We start from the raw sequence: 21000 nt of genomic DNA, 5'->3' as shown, positions 1-21000 counted from the left end.
TAATGATTACAAAATCACAACTTGTCCTTTTTTGGGCATATGCAAAAATAAAATCCGAATTATTTGTCTTCTACTTCGAAAACTATACTAATAGTCTACTAAAGTTGCTATAGCCCTTACTCTTTCGCAAATTAAACATTTATTTAGAAACAAAATTTTTTCTTTTGTTATGGAATAAGTTTTTTGATTTGAAATCAAAAAAATCAATTTGAGATCAAAATTTAATAAATTGCTCCCATTCAGATAAAAATCGCAGCACACACCCTTACTCACAACCACTTTTGAAATGGCACTCAAATGACATTTGAATCTAACCGCTGTACAACTAAAAATATGACAACTGTCACAAGACAAAAGATGAAAATGAAAGACGTCACTTCTCTTCTCACATTTTTCCTGAATAGATTTTCTATCTTGAAATTCGTAGACCAAAGGAAGCGCAACGTCGCCAAAATCAACCAAATCCTCTGAAAATTGTTTTATTTGAGATACGCATTTGCATCCCAAATATAATGTAGTTCAGAAAACCGCCCCCAAAAATCTTAAAAAAAAAAAACAAAACTTGAATCGTATTTGTATTTGAAATATTTCGGGTGTGAAACCAAATCAAAGAAAATCCTAAAAACCAAAAGATCGGGAATGGAAGTTTGCATCGAACAACAACGACGACCCGACAACGCATCTTCACCAAATGAAGATCAACTGCTCAGCATCGTCAATGGCCATGGCCATGGTCATGATGCAATCATACCCGATAGCGCCAAGGCGCTACATCAACATCATGTGAAGCAACAACAGCAACCGAGCTTCACATATCCGCTGTTGGACAATGTCCACTTTGCTCTCGAGCCTCCCACCAAGAACGGTCGCACTTTTGTAACGCGTGGCAAATTCAAGTATTTCCACTACAACTGTGACGGCCACAACGACGTGGGTTGGGGTTGCGCCTATCGCACGCTGCAGACGGTCTGCTCGTGGATAGAAGACAAGTTGATGGACGGCCGCGAGTCGGTGGTTCCGTCAATTCTCGAGATCCAGCAGCTGCTGGTTGACATCGGCGACAAGCCCTTTGAGTTCTTCGGGTCGCGCGACTGGATCGGTGCCATGGAGGTGTTCTATGTCATCGATGCTCTGTACGACATCCCGTGCAAGATAATGCACGTGCCGCAGCGCGAGGACCTCAAAAAGTACGCGAATATTTTGAAGCAATACTTCGAGGACGGCGGTGGAGTGGTGATGATGGGCGGCGATGAGGATACTTCTTCTAAGGGCATCGCCGGACTGCACATCAGTGGGAATCAAGCTTACTTTTTAGTTATTGTAAGTTATGATTTTTGTTCTTTTTTGATTTTCCATTAATTCTCTTTCTCTTAGGATCCCCATTACGTGGGCAGACCGAAGTCCGCAGAGGAACTAATCCAATGCGGCTACGTGCGCTGGCAACACTCTTCGGAGTTCGTCGACAGCTCCTTCTACAATCTTTGTCTTCCACAAATTTAATAACTTCTTAGTACCTAAACAGAAAAACCAAGCAATCTTTCTCAGCCAATTTTAACTACTTGTTGATTTTACTCTTCTATCTTTTTATCCTTTTTCCATATTTTTTTATTTACTTCTTCTTCTATTCTCAAGGCCATTTGTTCGTGGTTTTCTTCATAGAAACAATATGTTAGTCCAAAGAATCAGGGAACCAGCTGAATGCCTTCAAATCTTATGTTTTATTTGTTTGTAAAGCTTAATTGTTTCAAGAGTTCACAAATATAGAATTGCAATAGAAAAAAAAAAATGGAATTTTTATTTGTATTATTAATTGTTTAAAGATGTTTTGAAAAATTATCGAAGATGAATCATTCTGCAGTTAAGTAAAACATTACAACGCAGCTTTTATGGAATAATCGACTGATTGTACGATTAAACAATTCCATTCATCACCCCACTTTAGTAAAATGAAAACACAAATATCTTACTTCAAATCAGTCATGCAGGAAGCTAAGTGGACCTTTGTGCGGAGGTGTTTGAAGTGTGGATTGATGACTAAAGCTAGATACGACAGGCAGTTCATGTGGGAACAGTGATGTATGAAGAATAACTTTACCTTCGAACTTTATCAAAAAGGGGGGAAGCATACATATATTTTCTTTAACATCGCCTACAAGATTTTCTAAGTCATAGGTTAAGAATAAAAATTTCGAAAGTGAATATGTACATTCGAGGTGTGTTCAAAAAGTACCCGGAATTTTTAAATTTCGCGGGTCTGGAGAGGATGGTATACATGTCCCTAAAGTATGACGCAATTTCCAGCTATATTCACTTATAACTTTGTCTGTGGTATTTGCTAAGGTTCGACGTGTTTTTATGAGCTCGGCGATTTTTGGTTATTTAAAAAATGTTTGACCAGAAAAACAATCGCATGAACATCGCTCATTAGCTGTTAAATGACGTCAACGACGATCCAGGTTTACTTGAAAGGGTGTTCGGTTATGATATCGAAACCAAAATAAAATCTTCCAACTGGAAGCATCCAACGTCACCAACGAAAAAAGCACGTCAAGTTCGAACAAATGTTAAGGTTTTGCTTACTGTTTTCTTCGATTATAATGGCATAGTGCATCAAGAGATCTTACCACAAGGTCGTACGGTTAATAAGGAGTATTACCTTAAAGTTAAAGCGACGTTTGCTTGAAGCAATCCAAATAAACGCTCATATTTATAGAAACACAATTCATGGCTTTTGCACCACGATAACACACCTGCTCACTCGTCGAAGCTTGTTCGTAATTTGTTGGCCAAAAACAGTACGGTAGTCATGCCCCATCCTCCATATTCACTAGATATGGCTCCGTGCGACTTTTTACTGTTTCCAAAGTTGAAGAGACCCTTGTAATGACGATGTTTTTCCTCGATCGAAGAAATAATGGACATATCATAAAGTGAATATCAGAGGGCTTCGAAGATTTGAAAAAACGCTTGCATAAGTGTATTATATCTGGGGGGACTACCTTGAAGGGGACCACATTAATGTAAACGAATAAATAAATATTTTTTGAAAAAAAACGAAAATTCAGGGTACTTTTTGAACACACCTCGTATACGCCCGAGAGTACTCTTTCCTATTTTCCATTGTTGTTTTTAAGAAGGATATATCTAAGATGATGATTTGCTTTACGACTTTCACGTTAAGTCAGCAGTATAACAATTTTGTAATTGTAAAATTGCTGTGTAGCTTCATGTTTCATGGCAGATAAATGAACGGTATTAACTCCTGAAATACAGACATGGACATAAAATTTTTAATAAATATGATTAAAAATCATGAAAATGAAATTTTTATTTAAAATCATGAAAATGAAAAAAAAAATAAACCAGCATAGGTGTTCTTATATGCGTTTCGCCCCGATGTAATGGTTGGACATTAAAATATATACAGAGACAGTTGCTAAGAGTTAAACCAAATTAAAACAACAACATGCAATAGAAGTAGTTTTAACCGCTATCAAAAAAAGTTGGACTTTCTTATGCAAAATAACATGTTTTTTTTTTTGCTTGTTGATTGAAAATGAACCATTTCTTAGGTAAGAATGGTTTTTGATGGACATTGGAACACGATTTTAATATTTAACTAGTATCAAACATATTAGTTTTTTATATACATATATTTTTTTTTTTATTTTTATAAAATAATAAGTTCACTTTAGGAAGTAAATTCAAATTAGGTATTTTAATGATATTACAATCAATTCTAAGGAAAATATGAGTCGCGGTTAGCATTGTTTACTAGAAGAAAAAGCTGACATTTTAGTTCTACGAATTGAGGGAAAATCTTTGAGTGAAATTGCCAGAATTATGAGCAGATCTCTCAAGTTGATTGCAAAAGCAATTTGACCGCTGAAATCCAAAAAACTCAGCTTAAAACAAAAGTAAAACAACCCCAAGAGAAGTATGAAAGATAATTTGCCCTCAAAAAAGATCTTTACAAGTTTTCGAGCGAATTAAAAAACAAAGTACCTACAGCTTCCAATAACTTCCTGAACCATCGTAAGAATGGTGCCCTTTCTAAGGAAAAAAAAGTTAACAACGATAATTTTGATTGGTATGGGCCAAAAGAAGGCAAAAAGTGGAGGAATGTTTTTTGGATGGATGAAACAAAGATAAATTTGTTCGGAAGTGAGGGCAGGCAAACCGTTTGAAGGCTTAATTTGAAAGAACTAAATCCCAAATACATCCAGAAAACGGTCAAATATGGTTGCGGCAGTATCATACTTTGGGGTTAATTTTCTTGGCATGGCTTTGGACCAATATATTTGATTGATGGTAAAATGGATCAAAATATGAGGGTTAATATAATGCAGGATACGATGCTGCCTTATGCAGATGAGAACCCGCCTATCAAATGTGTTCTACAGCAGGACAACGACCCTTAGCACACATCCTAATCTGCTCAAAAGTATTACAAAGACCAAAAATTAGCGTATTGGAGTGGACATCCCAATCGACTGACTTAAATCCCATAGATAATTTTGCGGGAGAAACATTTTACAGAAAATAAACCCAACTATGAATTTAAAATATTTTATGTTATAATTTTACTACAAATAATGGGTAATTTTAGTTTGAAAAAAAAATGGAGACCAAACTTGAAACAAATTTTTTTAGGTTAATAAAAAATGGAATTTTTTGTAACTATGTTTGGTGTTCCTATTTTCATGTCCATATCTGTATGTTGGAATCCTGTCTGAATTATATATACCCAACTTATTAATGCTGTTTAAGGTTTTGTTTCCAAGAAATAGAAACATATGATTCAAGATTACAGAAACAGGATTTTATTATGGATTTTATTAACTGATTAGAAAGCAGCGGCTGTGTAACAATTTTTTTTTTACGTCCACGGCCGAACTCTTTATTCACTGGTCTATAAAATTAGTTTTTACCTTCTATCTTACAAACTATCTCACCTTTAACAATACCTAACGTGTCCTAAATACGAATATCGGCTTGAAATTTATCTATCACATAAGGTTTTTAAAACATGCGTTAAAAAATATGCCTTTAAACATTCTAAAACCAATTTAGAAGGCTTAGTTAAAACTCAAAATATCTTTTAAACATAAATTGATTGATATTGTAAAGTACAAAACTTGTTCTTATAGAATTTCTTAGTTTCTGGAAATTCTCATAAGTTATGATATGAGTATTTATTTGACTCTATACGCAGTTTCAAGAAAACCTTAAATTTAATGTTTTTGTTTGTGCTGAGTTCGTATCCAAACTTAATTTTTAACTATTTCATCAACTTTTAAAAATATAAGTTTAACATAGTTTTTTTTTTATATTTCAAAAACTTGATATATTTGTTAGTACAACTGATTTGTTACAAGAACAAAACTTACTTTTTTGTTGAAAACCATTGTAGCATAAATGATTTTGCGTTTCTTTCAGATTTATGAAAGACAGATGAAATCTAATAACTTATGAAGGTTTTTCGCATATCATTTGAAGTAATATAGGTAAATATTTTAACTGAATATTGAAGAAAGGGATTATAGATTTGGAAAACCTACTTTATGAATGTAGATATCCTTAAAAAGCCTTATGTGTATATACAATTTTTAAAAGTAATATATCACAAAGACCTGACTTGATACATTAATTTTGAAGTCGGATTTAAATTAAGGCGATCAAAACACATTGGAAAATAACAATTTTATTGCCAGTAAGAAAATCTTCTCAACCAGTGAACTTTTGGTTTTATTATTTTAAATGACTGTTATGTAGAATATCTACGTTATATTGATTTTGACCAAATTTCGTACTTCTTAATAAGAAAGTTCAAAACTTACCAACACAAACTATCCATCATTTTCAATTACTACGCTATACATATATAAAAATCCTACGTAATTTAAAAAAAACGTATTTTACAAGATTTATTTAAAATTTCAAGTCGTAAATCCTGCAAAAAAATAGTGGTTACGTAGTCAAGGGATTCTGACTGGCTAAATCTAACTGCAAAAGTAATTGAAATTGGCCCTGCGAAGTAGTGTAAAAAATTCGGGTTTCACGTTTCACAATCAGCTGCTCGGTAAAGACACACGAATTCAAAATGAAATAAATCGTTCAGTATTTAAATACTACTTTAAATCCTTCAATTTATGTCTTAAATTTGATTTTATTGAATTTAAAAATACAAAAGATAAGTTAATGTTATCAAATCAAACATGTTATATATTTGCATTTATCAATAATATGACAGTTCCAGATTGATTAGCTTTGTAGTGTAGTTTTGGATTCACAAAGCTAGTTGAATTTTGACTACGTAGTCACTAGCTTTATGAATGCACCCAATGAGAGTTTATGGCCTTAAATGGATATTTCGATTTTCGTAATGGGAACAAGATATGAGATAATAAGGCTGAACAACTAAATACATGTATTTTCTTTTAACTTTTGGCCTCTACTCTCTCTTTTCTTCTATGACCATGAGATTCTGTGTTTCTGATTCAAAAAGATTACTTTTTATAATTTCAATATCAGATCCAAAAAAGTGTTTCATTACTCATTGTTATATTCAAAAATATAAAACTTTACTTACACATCTATTAAATTTTTTAAATTCTTAAATTGCAAACTCTACATTTACTACGAACGTTTTTTTTTAAGTTTTTAACTAGGATTTTCATACGATTTTTGTTTACCAGAGATGCTTAAATTTTTAATTTTTGTTTTGTATATTTTTCTATTTTAAACAATAAACCAAATTATGTTCTTTCGCAAAATTAAATCGATCTACGAAGTGTTCAAAATTAACCGAAAAAATGCACAAATTTTGAGTACTCTAGTTTCAGGTTTATCCAATTTGACATGCCTATAAATATGTAAATTTTTAAAACATTTTCATTGGTTTTAAACTTTAATGAAACAATTATCGATTAATGGCTTTAAAGTGAAAACAACTTTGAAATTAACTTAACCAATTATTAATTATTTAGTTAAAGTTATTTTTGATAATATTTTCAAGCAAGTTTAATATGACCAACATATTTCCAGAATTTTTCAATGTTGTTAACTTTATCATTCACTACAATTTTTTAAAATTTGTAATTTACAATTATTGTTCGCACTTATTTGGCGAAATTTTGTGTTGCTTTTATTAAGGAAATTTTTGAAAAATCATGAGATTTTTATGATCTTTTCAAATTGGGATACCAAATAATGAGAACAATGAAATTCGGGGAAAAACTATTTTCGTACGAAAATGTACAAACATATTTTAAACATCACACATTCTTGTAATGTGTTCTTGTAACAAGAAAATGTTTTGAAACTATACTTCCTATGTACATCAGGACACAATACGGTTTAAGCTACTCATAAATTAAAACATTAACGATTACATTAAATTGTCGTTAAGTATTGTCATTGAGTTTTGTTCTAAATCAGTATCCTACATGATATTCTTTTTTTAATTCGAAATCTGTAATCTCTTTCTTTAACATTCCATATAGATATTTTCAGGATGATTTTTAAATTTTTAAAAAATCCTCAAAGGAGCTCTGAAGTATTCATGCTCAAACGGTATTGAGCAGAAAATTGTGAAACTGCTTAAAGGTAAATAAAAACACTGCTAACTTCCAATCCGTATGTTAGTTTTCAAAAACTTTAACAAAGTTTTAATAATAATATAATGTGTGAGAGACAAAATTTGAAGTCATATTTTTCTTTGATCTCATAATACTTCAGCAGAAACCCATTTGTTGTTTTTGTAATTGTTCGTGTCTTGTAAAAAATTGAATTTTTCTAAAAAAAAAATTACTTAAACAATATATTTATTTATTTACATCTACAAGCAATTTACAGCTAACAGATTACGACTAAAGAATTCTTAAAATAATGACAATAATTGATGTTATTTTTTTAACGATATCTATATACAGTATTAAAAAATAAATAAAAGCAAAACACTTTCCTTAAAACAATTTCTCGAACTACTTAAGTCAACATAATGGCAAACTTTATTGAAATTAATGATAGCTCTAGAGACCGGCTCATTAAAACCATAGTTTGTTCTGTGAAACTGTTCATAAAGTAAATCTACTGATCTAAAGGATCTTAGCGGCGCGTAGATAGGTATTATCGAAAGAAGTTGAGGGCATCTTACATGGTAGCATAACACATCCCTCACAAGCATTACATCATGAATTTTTCGTCTAAAACAAACAAAATTTTGAAATCAATAGCCTAATCTATTTTCGAAATATTCGAATTGAACTTTATTTTTTACCAATTTTGTGTAATTTTTTTTCTGTAGATTATTAAATAAAAAAAATACTGTAAATTAATAGAAACATTTCAATATATGTAGAAGACAATATTTTTGTATAAAATACAATTAGTTTGAAGACAATATCTTTAATTTCTGTCAAGATATTTTAGTCAAAAATCAATTTTTACCAACTTTCAGTGTTTTATTTCAGGTTTTTATTTAAAAAAATTTGTGCTTCTAAGTTTCTCAAAATTTTACCTGTTAAAAACGTTATTCTTCGTTGCACAAATTTATTTTGGACGTAATATCATTTTTTGTTGGTAAAATATTGCAGGTGACATATATTTTTCGTAGTTTTCTTGATTTATAAAAAAATCAGTTAATTGAATTTTTTTAATATCGCAATTATTTAGTATCACGTCACATTTTATATAATTACAAATTTAATTGAAGTCGCTAGCTTTATTAGTTCGAGAGATATTTAGGCCGAACCGAAATTTTTTACTACGAAAAATGGTATTCCGAAGGTACAGGCACTGTGGCGTAAGAACACACAGACATCTCTCTGAAAATCTTTAACTTAGATTCTAGGGACCTTAAAACTTTTGCAAGAGAAAAAAAAACTATATTTTACCGACGCGACGAATTATAATTCTGCACCTACTTTAATAGATCCAACTTCTGAGATTAAAACTTAAAACATAATATAAAATGTACAAAATAAATAAAACAAAGTTATTTTTTTTTTCATTTTACATACATCTATTTTGTTTTGGTTTCTTTTTGTTTTAACAATGTTGGCTGACATTTATTTATATTAAAAATACATTTCTAAGTTACATTTCTTAAAATAAAAACAAACCTATCATAAATTAACGTCGTTTTTTATATAAGTTTTTAAATAGGTATAAACGCATAACTAAAAAGTATATTTTTAGAAACTAATTTTACTAAAACAAAAACAAACAAAATAAATAAAGAATAATGAAAATCAGTCAGGCACCTTTTTATTATTTTCGTTCTCTATTAAATTAATTAATACATTTTCATTTCTACTAAAAAAAACTAAAATGATAATTTGTAATAAAAATAAATTGAGCAAAATAAAAATTCATAAATTGGGAATAACAATACTTATTTTATTAATTAATTAATTAATCGTGTTTGCTTAGTGTGTTCGTTTTTTTATTTTATTGTTCAAAAAATTATGCCTACAACATTTATTTACTCTATTTAAGTTCGTTTTGTTTTGTTTCATTAATGATTCAATTAAATTTTACTACACGTAAAGTACCACATATTATTTCATTTTTCTTTTTACTTACTTTTTTTTTAATAAAAACTTTATTTTTGTTTTTCGTTTTACATTTAACATTTATAATTTATCACAGTTATTCAGTTATTTTTTCTTTAAACATTTATATTTAATGTGTTTAAATAGATTATCTTAAAGTGTAAAGTTGTTTTGTTTTTTGTTTTTGTTGTTGTTTTGTTCTATCATAGTTAGCACTAAAAACATTTATTTAAATATTTATATAAAAGCCTGCTCATGCTTAAACTCAAAAAATATACACACGCCTTGTAACGGAAATCCTTAGTTTTGATTTTTTGTTTTGTTTTTTTGTTCATTGTTTACTTAGTTTGTTTTTTCTTTATTTTATATTTAACAATATTAATAATATTAATAATAATTATACAAAATGTAGACAATATTTAGATTATTGTTAGTTAATGGTTCATTGTTTCTTTTTACTTGTAGTCTTAAGGAATTTATTAGTTTTTTGTTTTGTTTTATGGCAAAAGCTCTTAAAATAGAGACGGGTGTTGTTTTATGCCTGTTGTGAGAATTTTCTACGAATTATTGGCTTTGGTGGTCACCTGACATTGTTGCTTAAATCTTGTAGATGAATCTGCAAAATAATGAACAATATTTTATTAAATTACATTGAAATTACGTAAATAGATGAAAAATAAAGAATGTTTAAACAAGTTGTAAATATAGGGTGAGCCAAAATAGACGCAAGAATCGAATTTGCAGCCATTTTTCTATAATTAATGACAGTTTATAGACACTGGCTGCGTCCAATCTCTGAAAGATAGTATACCTGACAAAACAGCTGAATTAGAATATGGGTGAGTGTGAAGGGACTTGAAAATTGATTTTAAAGTTGTATGTTTTTTTGGAAAGATCATGTGAATTATTAAAATTTTTCATCGTTTAGTTTTGTTCTACAATAATTCAGGTTTTTGTGATAAGCTAAAAGTTGTTTTAATTTTTTGTCAGCTGTCTTAATAAAAGTATCCACCCCACTCATTAGGGTATCTAACATGCCATGAATAGTCTATCCAAAACACGATGGAACGCAGCCAATGAGTACATTTGGCGTTTTCTTTTTTTGTATCTGAACAGAGCCAGAATTTTCAAACTGAACAATTTTTTTTCTTTTTCAGAGCTTCAAAGTTGTTTTACAGTTATTGACACGCCAATTTTGTGTGAATAGGGAAAATTGATTAAACAAACCTAAAACAGTTGAAAACGCGATAAAAGTAGGCTCTTATGGCAGAGAAGGAAATTTTTTTTAAATAATAAGTAGTTAAAAAAAGTTCTAATTTCAGCCGAAAAATGAAAAACAAACTATTACCATATCTTTAAATTGAAAAGTGGGTTTTATGAAAATAAGTGTATCCATTATCCAAAATTATTAATTTTCAGTTCGTTTAAATTTTTAGCTCTTAAAAATCCCAATCGGAAATCAGAGTGTTTAGGAAACGTCCAGTGCAGACTTTGTTTTGAACGTGTTTAATACTCTATGAAGAATCAGAGTTCAAAACTCTGAACTAAAAAACAAAACATTGTTTTTGAGGTGAATTGTTTTAAAGCCTTATCTTGATAGTTAAAAACAGACTGGAAAATAAGGGAGGCATTTTTTAGCTCCTTACAAAATAAGTAGGTGTGATGTGTGATTGCTGAAACGTTCAAATGACCGTCAAAAACAAATTGTTTTTGAAAGTAGTAAAAGTTCTTTATGAGGTTTTACATATGTAGGTTTATTTGTAATTAATTGAAAACAACATTGTCTTTTTTTTGTTAGCAACACTGCAGTTAAATTTTCTGTCTGTCATTTAATTACTTTTAATTCCTGAAGGTGGAGCTAGTGTTTACGAAGCTGTCAAATTTGTTTTCGCTTGATGTACTTTAAATTGAAACAATTAATTTGATGGATTCACTAATTAATTAAAAATTGCTTATATATATATTTTAGGAAAAATTATTTCTCAAGCCAACAAAAAAAAACACATCAGTCAAACAATTTAATTATAAAAATGTGAGTTTACGTCAAAAGCAACACATCAATTTTTGTATTTTCCAAATTTTATTGTGAAAAATCTTATTTAAAAAACTTAAATCAAACATTATTTAATTGGTTACATTTTGATAAGCTGCTTTTTTAATATTTAGTTCATATTTCTATATTCCCATGTTTCTAAAACAGTTTTTTCACTTTTGCTGTCAGAAATCTGAAAACAGAATTTTTATGATTATTTGATTTTTCAAGAATTCTTTCTGACACAATTTAAAAACGAAGAAAAGAAATGTTAGTTTAACATTTTGGTTACTGAGAATGATAAGTGAATTGTGTTTATTTTTCATTCTCCACTTCTGTCAATCTGACAGAAATCTTATAAAGATATCACTTTTGAATTATGCTTTTCTTGTGGAAACCTCAACTGTCAAATGAAAACTGATATTCAAAGATTGCTCATTTCCGGTATTTGAAATCATTTGAGAATGTTGGTGTTTTTTAATTGTAATCGAAAAGGAAAAGGTTCAAAGTTGTTCTGGAAGACCAATCTAAAGTGTTAAGAGCTATTTTTTTTTCTTGAAATGTATGCGTTAATACCAATGTCTTCATTAAACATAAGTGTCAACTTTTATAGACACTATACAAATAATCTTGTATAAACATCTTAAACTATCCATTTTTTTTTTAAACAAAAACCTTATCTTCCATAAGGAAAAACCTAATAAATTAAAAACTTTTTCTATAGATTTATGTTATCAAATAAACCTTAAGATATATGTGTTAAAAATCCTTCGAAATGAAATAATTATGCACAGAGGTAGGATATCCTTCCAAAAGCTTCTTTATTTTACTTTATCATTCAAACTTTTCCACATTCATAGAATCTTCTCACTTTTTACCTATAGGAGGGTGGTTAAAGGAATCAATACCTTAAATGTAAAATGTTTTCTTTTTTTTAATTTAGGAAAGATATTTTACCTACTAACCCACAAAAGGACTCCTGTATGGTGATAGAATATAATAAAGTGAAGGAATGTGTGAATCTATAAATTGAAAACTTGTTCAAATACTGATATCCTTTTCTGATGGTCGGTCCTCGATTTCACCACACAAAACTATAGACTCTTATAAAATGTTTCTATATCCTAAAATTAAATAAAGGTAGATAAGGTGCACATATAACTTGTAGCAATAAGAGTCCTTCAATTTGAATGAAAAGTTTATTTAAGCCAGAAGGATACTCTTCATTATTCATGTTGAATTTGTAATCTTTCGTGTAAATTTACATTCGAGGAATTTGAATTGATATTCCTTAAATATTGAATATTGAAGCGATGTTATGCTAACCAAAACTTCAAACTTTGTAGGTTTGGTAAAGAAAAGAAATTAAACCTATGAGAGAGAGTTCTTTAAATTCCCTAAACAATTTTAAGTTGAATTTTCCTCTGGACTAATTTCCTTTTAAACTCAAACTCCACATTCTAAAATTCTCCTTATAACAATAAAGGATTCTCAAAGCACAGGCTTTAAATATGTTATTAACAAATCCATCCACACTTTGTTCAAGAATCTCGTTTTCTATCCCAAGGATGGTTTTATCAGAAATCATCATTCGAACAAAACCAAAACAAACCCTGTCCTTTCATAGCTCATAAAACCAAACGTATCAATATCAACTTTTATCTGATTGAGGTCTCGCAATTTAACTCACCTCACTCAATAACGCCCAATTTTCACTATCGCTGTGCACATGTAGCCGGATCTCTTTTATCGTTCCAATTTTCGGATCAATAGCACCCTCTGCCAGCCCAAAAGCATCGAATCCACCCACAATCAAATACCCATCTGCCGTCGAATTGTACGTACTCCAAATCGGCGATGTCTCAGTCAACGAGTCCGGGAGCACCTCCACCGTGGTGTTGTAGAATCTATCCGATGGATGTTCACTATTGCCACTCCGGAATAGATACCTAGAGCGACGTGTTAGGTAGGATGTAGAGAAACACAAACAGAATTTCAATTGTTGTTACATAATCCGCAAAACAAAGAATACAAAACATCACACAAAACAAAAGACATCCAAGACACATAAAACAAACCTCTTCAAACTAATTGGATGACTAAAAACGAACTGCACCAAGTCGCCAGGCTGGGGTAGGAGTCCCCAGAAATACGACTCCCCCCGATACGCACGATTTAGATGGAAATTCTTGTAGGGTGCTATGTTCGTCTTGACCGAGGCCGGTGGGTTGTGATGCGGGTAGAAGCTTGGAATCTTGCCAAATTGCTTGTCCTTAAGTTTCTGCACTTTACCCTTTAGTGATGAAGTGGTGCCGATGTGTTGGAATAGCGAGGGCTTGTAATGAAACCAGTACTTGGCCTTCTCTTGTTTGCAATGTTTCTGGTCCTTGTCCCAATTGCAGACTTTTGTGTCGATTAAATGGTCCAACAGCCAGTCAACAGGCTTATCGTTGTAGAACATTTGAAAAAATGTTATTAGCCATGGAAGCTCGGCTGACTTGAACATTTTGCCTTCAAAACAAAGGACAACACATACGAGTTATATAAAAATTCAAACACCTCATCTCAACACTTACCAATAAAACCCAGCTGGCAAAAGTCCAGAACAATCCAGTTGTCCCTTATGGCTGTCTTGTCGATGGCAAACTTTTTCATGATTGTCACAAAAGCTCGCTTGGCGAGGATGTCATCCTCGAGCTGGACATAGAAGGTGCCCTTAGGCTGGGCATAAGCCATGAGAAAGGCAAAATCCAGATTCTGCTTGGATCTCCATTTGACACGTTCCAGCGGATCGTTCAGTGTTATCCGCAGCTTATCGAAGTTCGGATAGTACGACACCGACGGTGCAACCACATCAATGAGTCCATTTTCGATGTACGAACCGAAACGGACCTCGATTTGCTTTGCCGTCAGACTAATGTAGTCCATGTCCGTTTCCCCGATAAAGACTACTATCAGGGTTTCGTTCTGCTCGACTTCGTCCATGTTCGTGATTAAATTCTGGAGCGTACTCATTAAATAGGATTGCTTGTCGCGCTTGACTGTAGGAACTCCAAGGACTATACTCACACCAGTTCTTCCCTTGGACATGAGGAACGATGGCTTAAGCGACATCGGGTCGTCGAGAAGATGCGGCAGGAAATGGAATGCCGTTGGCATTCTCAAACTCGATGGGAACCTCGATGAGAGGGTGGAATTTTTCAAAATCAATCTCGCCTCTGGACTGAGGGCCTCCAGCATGGAGGACGTATTGAATGGTATGTGGGAGGTGTTGTCACCTGGACCGCTGTTCGTACTGCTTGTAGGACTTTGCGACAGTCCCAGATATTGCGAGAGTATCGCCACGTCCTCTTGTCGCGTCCTGTACATTGATTCGAGATATTGTAGGCGCATTTGGTATTCCGCCAGGCGCTGTGATAGGGTTTGTTCTGTTGAGAGATCTGAAATAAAAAAACATTTGATTTAATCAACAAAAAATTTAAGGACCGAAATATAAATTGATGAAAAAGGGTAAAGGATAACTCGGCATTAATTCATGTTTATTAATATATTTGATTTAACTTCTTATACTTTTCTTGTATCCACATTAAATTCTAACTTATTCAACCTTTGAGTGGTTGGTACTTAAATAAATCTTCGTCTTTTGACTCAGATTGTGATGGAATTTTGTAAAATTCTTCCCAGACACTTCGTCTCTCTCGGATGGAAATAAATTTAATCAAATAAATTAATCCACTCAAAGTACTCGTATATCACACTCTTCATCTCTTATACGTTGTTGTTCCATCACATAGGAGGTAGAAATTTAATCCAAAATCTCTTGAAATTTCACTAAAGAATCAAAAGTTACAAAACAACAAGAGACTTACTCAACTTATATCCCTAGCTTCAGAATATAGTTGAGGAGGTACCTAGCCCCGTATACTCAAATCATTTATCCTTCTTCTAGAGAACTGGCAGTGTCGCAGCAGTGTTTGGATTTATGTTTGCAACGATATATGTTACCTTACAGTAACCATGCTACCTTCCTTCTGCAGCCGCAATACACTCTAGAAAACAATAGTTACTCATATCCTACATGGACCAAAACAAGGAAAGGGAAACCTCTTCTTTCTGGTATACTGGTGTTCTGATCTGATGCCGTTGAAAACTCTGTCGCCTTAAAGCAGTCAAGAGCTACTATCAAGCCCTGTTTACAAGGCTTTTAAGCCCTTTATTTCTGGTTGCTCCTGTACTTGCAGCTTGGGGTTTATCAGACGTTATATATCTGCATACGTGTTTTTATACATGTATTATTTTCTATTGTTATATGTCAAAACTTATGAAAGACATCCATTTCTCAGATGAATTTTGATTTAAAAAATTGAACAAGAGGAAACTCTTTACCAGACACCAGGGCTGCATTATCTTTAATATACAAATCAATCTTTTAAGTGAGATATTTTGTATTCGATTTGGGGCCTACATTATAAGCATTACATTACTCTAAAGTAGAGCTCATTTTGTAGAATATTTTTAAAAAATCTAATTGGATTTTCCATTGACAGATAAATCAATTTATTTTTTATTTCTGTCAAAAAGTAAATAGAAAAATTGTAATTTAAATTGATTTATTCCTTAGTTGAAAACTTAGAACCTTTCTTATCTAATCGAGATCTGCTTCATTTTGACCCAAAACAAATACAATAATTAATAATGCATCTGTCAGTTTGACAAAAGGAGTGGTTTGTCATTTGTCGTTTTATTTCAATTCGATTATGAACTGTGTACAGAACATCAGAGCATTCGCAAATGAATTTAATTTTGACAGCTACTATTGTTTTTCGCTCTTCATTTTAAATCCATCAATTTTTTCTTACACAACACTTTGGTTCACAATTTGACAGATTTCTCGACAGCTAAAATTATACAATAACGTTTTGATTTTCTGACTAGTTAATGTAAGATGAATATGAGAGAATTGAATAGGCAAACTCCTTGGGAAAATAATGAAATAAAATAGTAAAATTGGTTATATTAACTGTCAAACAGATCAAAATGTTGCCTGTAAAGCCCTAGACTTTTTGATGATTTCAAATCAAAAACATATCAATTGATTTTGTGGATGTTAATAGTGAAAATCCATATATCCGCATCGAAGAAACAAACCAGAACGTCACTTATTAAGCAGTATTCGCATCAGCGCGACCAACGAACAACGAATGAATTACAAAATTACAAATTCTTAACAAAACGATAGCAATATAGTTTCTATTTGATATATGATGTATACTTTTACTTTACAATATCATATATTAATAAATTTAAAAAAAAACAAATTTATTCGTCGCGAAAAAATTTGTATTTGATGCGAACTGTCAAACTTTACTCGCGTTCCACATTATCCACACTCGCAACAAATAAATTTATCGCGCGTACTTAACCTAACAAAATTCATTCTTGTTTTGGTTTTGCTGGTGATTGGTGTTCGGCTGTGGCTCCAAGTTGTTCTTTATCAAGCTCAAAATGTATGCAAATGTTTTTTTTAACATCCTTAAATATGTAAAGAACTTTTCTGGATATTTTTCCAGCAGTCTTATTAAGGAAACATTTTCTCCTTCAATTTTCTGATTTGCATTAAATGAGTGCACATGAAATCTTTTTCTTGTTTTGTTTATTAAGAAGGACATCGATAACTTTTTTTTTTAAACAAATAAAACCTTCAACCGCATTTTCTCAATCGTTTGTTTTCAAAACAAAACACAATAATGATAAAAAACACAATTGTCAAAGTCAAACTTCATTCGCAACGAATTAAAAACTGTCATGTGAATCGACGAAAATTCGTTCATTCGTTGGTCATTGGTCGTGCTTATGTGAATAGTGCTTTAGTGTTCAAAAAAGTTAAAAGTAATCCTTTTGGATCTTAAAAAATATCGGTTGGTCAATCACATCAAAAGTTAGAACGAATGCCACACCCTTCTGACATTCGTAAGTTATTCGGCGGCAATGCAAATGCAAAATGACAGCTACATAGATGTCAGAATTCATGTAAACTTATAACTTCACTTATGCTACAAGAGAAGTCGTAAGAAGTTAGAAACACTTATTTTAAACGAACTTTAACAATGTCTTTTAAAGTCTTATTAGCACTAATATCCAAGTATAAATAAATGCCTGAAAGCCAATCTAATTTTAAGTCCCAAATACATCCCTGATTGCACTCCCGTACAACATTGATGAGTTATACAGTATAGAGCCCGAAGGAATGCACGATTAGATGACGACTTTTTCAAACTAAAGTTTCCTCATGTTGTTCGCTTCACATTATTGTCGACTTCTCTCGATGGCATTGCCGATATGGCGCTGCGTTCGCTAGGGTGTTCATTTGAATATTCCCTACTAATGAAATATACGTGACTGCGAATGCGAATTAGCACACTCCAGACTCCAAGAAGACGAAGCAGAATTCGAGGGTTGTCTTCCTTATAATCGTATTGTGTGTTTCGTATATAGGGCAGTGATGGTGGTGGGTTAGAGGGAAGGCGGGACTCCCTAAATAAATGGGGTTTCAAATAATCGGAATTGGAAGTTTGTGCTCGTTTTATAGTAAACCCAAGATTTCGGTAGTTGCGAATCGCGTTCTGAATTTATGATAAAACAACATAAACAAACATTAATAAACAGATGTGCGGGCTTGAGTTTGAGCGCATAATTCCCCTGGCCCCTTTTATATTTTGTATGTTGTTTTTTTTTTGGACCCTCATCATGAAGATGGAAAATATTTAGAAATGCTTAAGGATAAAAGAATCTATGGTTATAAAAATATCTTTTCTCTTTCGTGTAAAGACGATCGACGAAAACGAGGCAAACAAGGAAGTCGTGTATATTGTGGTCGAAGTTCTTGAGAACGAAATCTTCTGTTCTATAAAATAAATTTTCAAGAATCAAGAGCCCACCACCAGCGAACGTCTCCTCCTCAGCTCTTATGATATTATTTATGAGCGTATGATAAGTATAGAGAATTTTGATGATGGAAAACAAACGATGATAAGAACGAATGGAAGTGCTTTTAACTAAGTTTAACATAATTTAGTGCTCGAGGAGTTTTTGTTTGACTTGATGCGATGATGGTGATGGCGATGCCGATGAGCGGAAATTGGAGCAGCAACATTTTTTAGACCCCACCCTCAGAATGTGGCTAAGTACAGTTTGGAAGTTTGATTTAAGTTGTTATGATGGAGTCTGGTTTTATGAAAATTGGTTGTATTTGGTTGTCAATAAATAAGTATATTGTCATCAATATTTCATCTAAAAACTTTTTCCATCATCTTATCTGATGTTTCTTTTTTTGTTCTTATAAAATATCAGGACTTTTAACGTCATTTTAGAGAGTTTCCCAAGTGAGAACTTTAGCAGTGTTTAAAAAAATTACCTAATTTGGCATTAAGGATTTGGTATAAGATTAATTCAAGATTTATGATACGAGCACAAAATTTAAAGTTCAGATTCTGATTGAATGTTGAAAACCAATAGCATAAACAAATTTGGCCAGTTTATTTTAAGTTTATAAATGATAAATATGTTTATATTGCCAATGATATTTTCAAAGTTTTGACAAAAGCAAAAATGTTTTCAAAACATGGCTTATATTTTTGAGAATAAAGAAAAATCTTACAAAATTTAAATAACATAATAGATCCGTTTGCGTACCTTCCTAAAACAGTCTAATTTTACGAAAAATTACGAAATTTAACTAAATTCTGTTCGCGTACTCAAGAAATACGAGAGAAAATATTTCCAAAACCTACGAATTCTAGCCCAATAATTTTCTTTGGGCTGATTTGTGGAAATTGTCAAATTTGACAGAACTTAAAATAAATTAAATAAATTGCTCGCTTTTGCTGTCACTTATAAAATTAAAAATTCTTTTCCCAACGCACACCACCAAGGTTGCAATTTTCAAGTTTCAATTAAATCAAGTTTTGTCATAAAAAAAACAATGGGCCAGCATGATGTTGCTTGAAGTTAATGTTGTCTTAATTTATCCATTAAAATACAAAAGAAAATACATTCCAAACACGAAATGAAACGATGATGTTTCAAAATTTTTATTTTCTTGACAGTCAATTTTTAGTTCTGTGTTTTTGTGAGAGAATTTTACCCACACTCTCTAAAATATCTCTTTTTACGAATTTTAGTGCAGAAAGTAAGCGAACGGACCTTATGTATCTAAACCTTACATTTGAAGTGGTAAGACGACAAGTTAAGTTATCAGATTATTTTAGAACACTGTTATGGTCCAACTATTAAATTTTGACGACTTCCTATTCCTACATATGAAAGCATTTCAAGATGCTTCGGTTCTATAATAAGAAACTTTAGCCTGCGAAAGGTTTAAAGCTTTTAAAATTATAAAATTAATAGATATGAAACGTTCATTATGTTTTTCAATTAGCCATTAGTTTAATGAGAGTGTCACTTATGCAGCCTGGGACATTTAAATTCTTGAAATTCGTGTTTAAATCTCAGCAACCAAGCAAGTACAGCTCAAAAAGTAGATTTTTTTAGTTTGTTAAGACATTTAAAGTTTTTGTATTTAAAAAAATCAAATTTGCAAGAAAAATAAAATACTTTAAGAAAGGCTTATACTATTATGGTGCCTTAAAAAATAAGATGTAATTGAAAGCAAGTTTCAGAAATTAAAAGGCAACTTAATACTAAATTGGTGATCTCTTATTCAAGGTTTCTTCCTAAAAACCTGAATGTTTTCTCTTTGTCTCAGAAAAGATTTTATGAAAATACTTTAATGCACTAGTAAAGTTTTCCAAATGCTATATTGAGTAAAAACAAAGAATTTAGTACGTTTTGCAGCAAAACGGTTTTTGGTAAATATGTTTTATGGCTCATATGCCCATCCTGGATCATCCAATGGTAAAAAGTTGATGAACTTGTGCTGCGCAATTCCCCAATGGAAGTCATGACCCCTACAACCGCCCTGGATCCACCATTGTATCTGACATTTAGATATTTAAATTAAAAGTCATTGACAGCGTTTGCCGGAGCATTGTCTGATTCGGAAAATATTGTGAGATTCAACAATCCTCTCAACTTAGCTTTACTAAGAACGCTTAAAACGTAAGATAAGATATCGGTGTGAAAAAAAATCGATTTGTTTTTGCTTGAATAGAGTTTTGACCTTCAAGAATATCAATACAAATTTTCAAAACAATATTCAGCTAAGGAACATTTTAAAATTACGCCAAGTGTTGAAGATCTCAGAACATCCTGACAAAACTTTTGAGAGTCTTTTTCGCAACCATGGTAGTTGACACCATTACTCTATCAGAATTTGTCCAATCGACTTCATTTAAAAAGGATTATCTTCAGAAAACGATGGTACACAAAATCCTAAATAATTTGATACCTAGA

The 21000-nt window shown here is 31.7% G+C and overlaps 2 protein-coding genes across 2 annotated transcripts in view; one reads left to right on the top strand and one right to left on the bottom strand.

Annotated features, from left to right (window-relative positions):
* The first annotated feature begins 368 nt into the window (after positions 1 to 368).
* Positions 369 to 1686, top strand: LOC129951492 (probable Ufm1-specific protease 1). The gene is made up of 2 exons (XM_056063677.1): positions 369 to 1320; positions 1375 to 1686. Exons 1-2 carry the CDS (start codon positions 640 to 642, stop codon positions 1498 to 1500), a joined length of 807 nt encoding a protein of 268 aa, XP_055919652.1. The 5' UTR covers positions 369 to 639; the 3' UTR covers positions 1501 to 1686.
* Positions 1687 to 9397: 7711 nt separating this feature from the next.
* The window catches only part of LOC129949057 (alpha-1,3-mannosyl-glycoprotein 4-beta-N-acetylglucosaminyltransferase B), a 119520-nt gene continuing 107917 nt past the window's right edge, over positions 9398 to 21000 (bottom strand). The window contains exons 4-7 of the mRNA XM_056060265.1: positions 14166 to 15029; positions 13668 to 14100; positions 13280 to 13538; positions 9398 to 10173 (exon numbers count right to left, since the gene is read on the bottom strand). Of these exons, the coding sequence (XP_055916240.1) occupies positions 10138 to 10173; positions 13280 to 13538; positions 13668 to 14100; positions 14166 to 15029 (1592 nt within the window). The 3' untranslated portion in view covers positions 9398 to 10137. The remainder of the gene's footprint in view (positions 10174 to 13279; positions 13539 to 13667; positions 14101 to 14165; positions 15030 to 21000) is intronic.

The sequence above is a fragment of the Eupeodes corollae genome, chromosome 3 (genome assembly GCF_945859685.1).
Source record: "Eupeodes corollae chromosome 3, idEupCoro1.1, whole genome shotgun sequence".
Taxonomy (NCBI): domain Eukaryota; kingdom Metazoa; phylum Arthropoda; class Insecta; order Diptera; family Syrphidae; genus Eupeodes; species Eupeodes corollae.
Note: the sequence above shows the minus strand (reverse complement) of the source record. Positions and strands in the feature narration are given on the sequence as shown.